The 3,121-nt window shown below is 37.5% G+C and overlaps 1 protein-coding gene across 1 annotated transcript in view; it reads right to left on the bottom strand.

Moving 5' to 3' along the window:
- The window catches only part of LOC116377881 (kinesin heavy chain-like), a 7,655-nt gene extending 4,702 nt beyond the window's left edge, over positions 1-2,953 (bottom strand). Inside the window, exons 1-5 of the mRNA XM_031839639.1 lie at positions 2,806-2,953; positions 2,215-2,263; positions 2,069-2,124; positions 1,887-1,974; positions 1,232-1,356 (exon numbers count right to left, since the gene is read on the bottom strand). Of these exons, the coding sequence (XP_031695499.1) occupies positions 1,232-1,356; positions 1,887-1,974; positions 2,069-2,124; positions 2,215-2,263; positions 2,806-2,943 (456 nt within the window). The 5' untranslated portion in view covers positions 2,944-2,953. The remainder of the gene's footprint in view (positions 1-1,231; positions 1,357-1,886; positions 1,975-2,068; positions 2,125-2,214; positions 2,264-2,805) is intronic.
- Between the last annotated feature and the right edge of the window lie 168 nt (positions 2,954-3,121).

Raw genomic sequence — 3,121 nt, 5'->3', positions numbered from 1 at the left:
GGCCATGCATTTTATACCTAGGCCTTCACTGTTGCCCTGCAGCTGAAATACCACCTTATAACCACATGATGGCGCCACAGTTATTATTCGTTTCTAAGGCTGTAACTATGTACGTATTAAACCGTTCGGTACGAGGCTTACAATACGTTTGAATAGTACTAGAGCATTTGAAAAATGCAGAAGCTTATATTCAGGAAAATATAATGTTTTCTGCGCTCATGGAGGACAGTGGTTCTCAGTTGGTCTGGCTGTGGGACCCACCATCATTCCTTAATGACAAGTCGTGGCCCAAAGAGATCGTCTTATAATTTTACTTTCACAACTTGAACATTGTACGTACTGATCTGCAATGTCTTTCCTCGTCTCAGCCCCGTGTCATGGTGTGTGGTGCATCTCACTCAGTCAGAATGCCCATATTTGATTGGCTGAGCTGCATCACGTGATGTGATTCACTACCCAACTAAGCCTCTGCTGTTAAGTTTCGTTTCACGATAGTCACGTGCTCGCCCACTGACCAATCACAGCACAATCTGCACCTCGCGGCAGAGCTGTACATGGACACTGAGCTGCACGTAATGCTGACGTACTTGTAGGCCAGCTAGCAGGTGCTGACACGTCAAAGAATACGCCCAACATGTCAAACTAAAGATCTGATTGGTTGAAGAATATGACAATCAACAATATCGTCCCCATTCACTTAAACTGCACATGGATTCACTTGTGAGTCTGCAGGCCTCGGGCCTCTCTTCTTACCTAGAGACACAGAGGTGAGATCTGATTGGATAAAAGCTCTACTTAAAACAAGCTGCACTGGAAGCAGAGCAACTGAGGAAGACAGTAGCTGTGCAATGAGAACATAAGATAATGGGAAAAACTATTATAATACATGTGTATTTATGAAAAATTATTAAATTAAAAAATAGCTATAACTTTTGTGATTCTGTTTAGGCCAGCAGAGAAGGCCTTGCAGGCCCTGACGACCCACCACTGATATATATATATATATACATATATATAAGAAACTCATCATGATCTGTTCTTTTATAGTCCCATCCATTAATCAACTAATCAGTGTGTAATGATGTCATCAATGATAATCACATATTGTGTTTGTTATTGATTACTGCTCCGTTTTCAGTTACATATCTTATTAGTGGATATATTTAGCTCGGATCAATAACTCAATAATAATCAATAAATCAATAAAGTGAGTATGGTGAAGCATTGTGACCTTCTCGCTGCCTGCAAGGTCCACCAGGTAGAGTTTCCCCGACAGTTTGAGCTCCGTCTCCATGTTCTCCTGCTTGATGTTGATCAGAAAAATACTGTGACTGCGAGAGCTGTGCTCGTTCATGTCTGCAGGAGGAACAGAAGAAAGTACAGCATAGTACTACAGCACGTCCACCGCAGGAAGTACATCATAGTACTAATACAGGGCCACCGCAGGAAGTACATCATAGTACTACCACAGGACCACCATAGGAAATACGTTATGAATACCCATATGTTCATAGTAAATACATTATAAATCTATATATATCTGTAGTAAATACGTTATAGTAGTAGTAATAGTAATAGTAGTGGCAGTAGTAGTAGTAGTAGTAATAATAATAATAGTAGTAGTAGTAGTAGTAGTAATAGTACTAGTAGTAGTAGTACTGTAGTTGACTGTGGCTAAGTGGATAGCAGGGCCGTCCTTCAATCAGAGGATCGGTGGTTCGATCCCCGGCTCAGACTCCGCTAGTCGCATGTTGATGTGTCCTTGAGCAAGACACTTCATCCCAAATCTGAATTGTAAGTCGCTTTGGATAAAAGCGTCTGCTAAATGTCTGTAATGTAATGTAGTAGTAGAAGTAGTACTACTAGTAGTAGAAGTCCAGACTCACTGGTGACGGCGACGTGTCGGTTGGCTTTTCCCTCGTCAATGACGTCCATCACTTCATCAGGACTAGAAACAAAACGCTCCGTGCAGCCCTGAAAGAAAATACACATCAGCAAAATTTGTTATTGTAGTACTGATGCTGCAGCGCTTATACTCTAGTACTGGTACTATAGGAAGTAAAGATACCTTCACAAAAGGAACCCTGTTTTTGTCCTCGTGGACCGACAGGTTTGTCTTTGACACTGAAACATGAATCACATCAGTCAGCACCTGAATTTCATTCATCAATATTGTTTGTGTTTAAAAATATAGATTTTAAATATCATCATCACCGTCCAGTAAGTCTCTGATTTTATCCAGATATATTTCAAAATAAGAGACCTGCAGAGAAAAGAGACATGTTTCATTATGTAGAAACATACATATGCAAAATTTAATTATATTACATTATATATGATTAGTTATTATTCTATACATGTTTTCCAGAGGCTGAAGCAATATCTGTAAAGATATCTGTGATTTTCTGCGGGATCTAATCACAGATCAGATTTGACTTTTTAAGACAAATTCTGATGTAAATACATAAATAACCTCAACAAGAGCAATAAAAGAGAAGAAGAAGCTCCAGAAAGAATGTGTTTGAAATATGTAGTGTGTGAATTAATTTCTTAAAGCAGAGATGAAACACATTAATAATATTTAATAATTTCTTGTTTGTAAAAATGTCAATGTGTAGTCATGTGTTTATGTTTATGTTGATATTGACTTATGTATCATATTTATTTTAATTGCAGTTTACTGCGGGACAAATCTATATAATAGACTGGATGAATTTAAACAATAAAGTGTTTGAATACATCATATTTTGTGGTTTTAGTTTGATGTGACTGATGATGTCATCAGTGTACAGATGACATCATCACCTTGATGTGAAACTCCAGGTTTTCATCCATAGAGTAGATGTGATCAAAGATGTCTCTGGAGATACGAGGGATGATTCCCATCAAACGAGGGTCGTGCAGACTCCCCTGAAAATTAATATAATATAAAATGATATACATAACACACACCTGAGAGTATTTTAACAATAATATAACATAAAATAATATACAAAACACACATCTGAGAGTGTTTTAACAATAATATAACATAAAATAATATACAAAACACACACCTGAGAGTGTTTTAACAATAATATAACATAAAATAATATACATAACACACACCTGAGTGTTTTAA

The sequence above is a fragment of the Anarrhichthys ocellatus genome, unplaced genomic scaffold (genome assembly GCF_004355925.1).
Source record: "Anarrhichthys ocellatus isolate YVR2014 unplaced genomic scaffold, GSC_Weel_1.0 scaffold1800, whole genome shotgun sequence".
Taxonomy (NCBI): domain Eukaryota; kingdom Metazoa; phylum Chordata; class Actinopteri; order Perciformes; family Anarhichadidae; genus Anarrhichthys; species Anarrhichthys ocellatus.
Note: the sequence above shows the minus strand (reverse complement) of the source record. Positions and strands in the feature narration are given on the sequence as shown.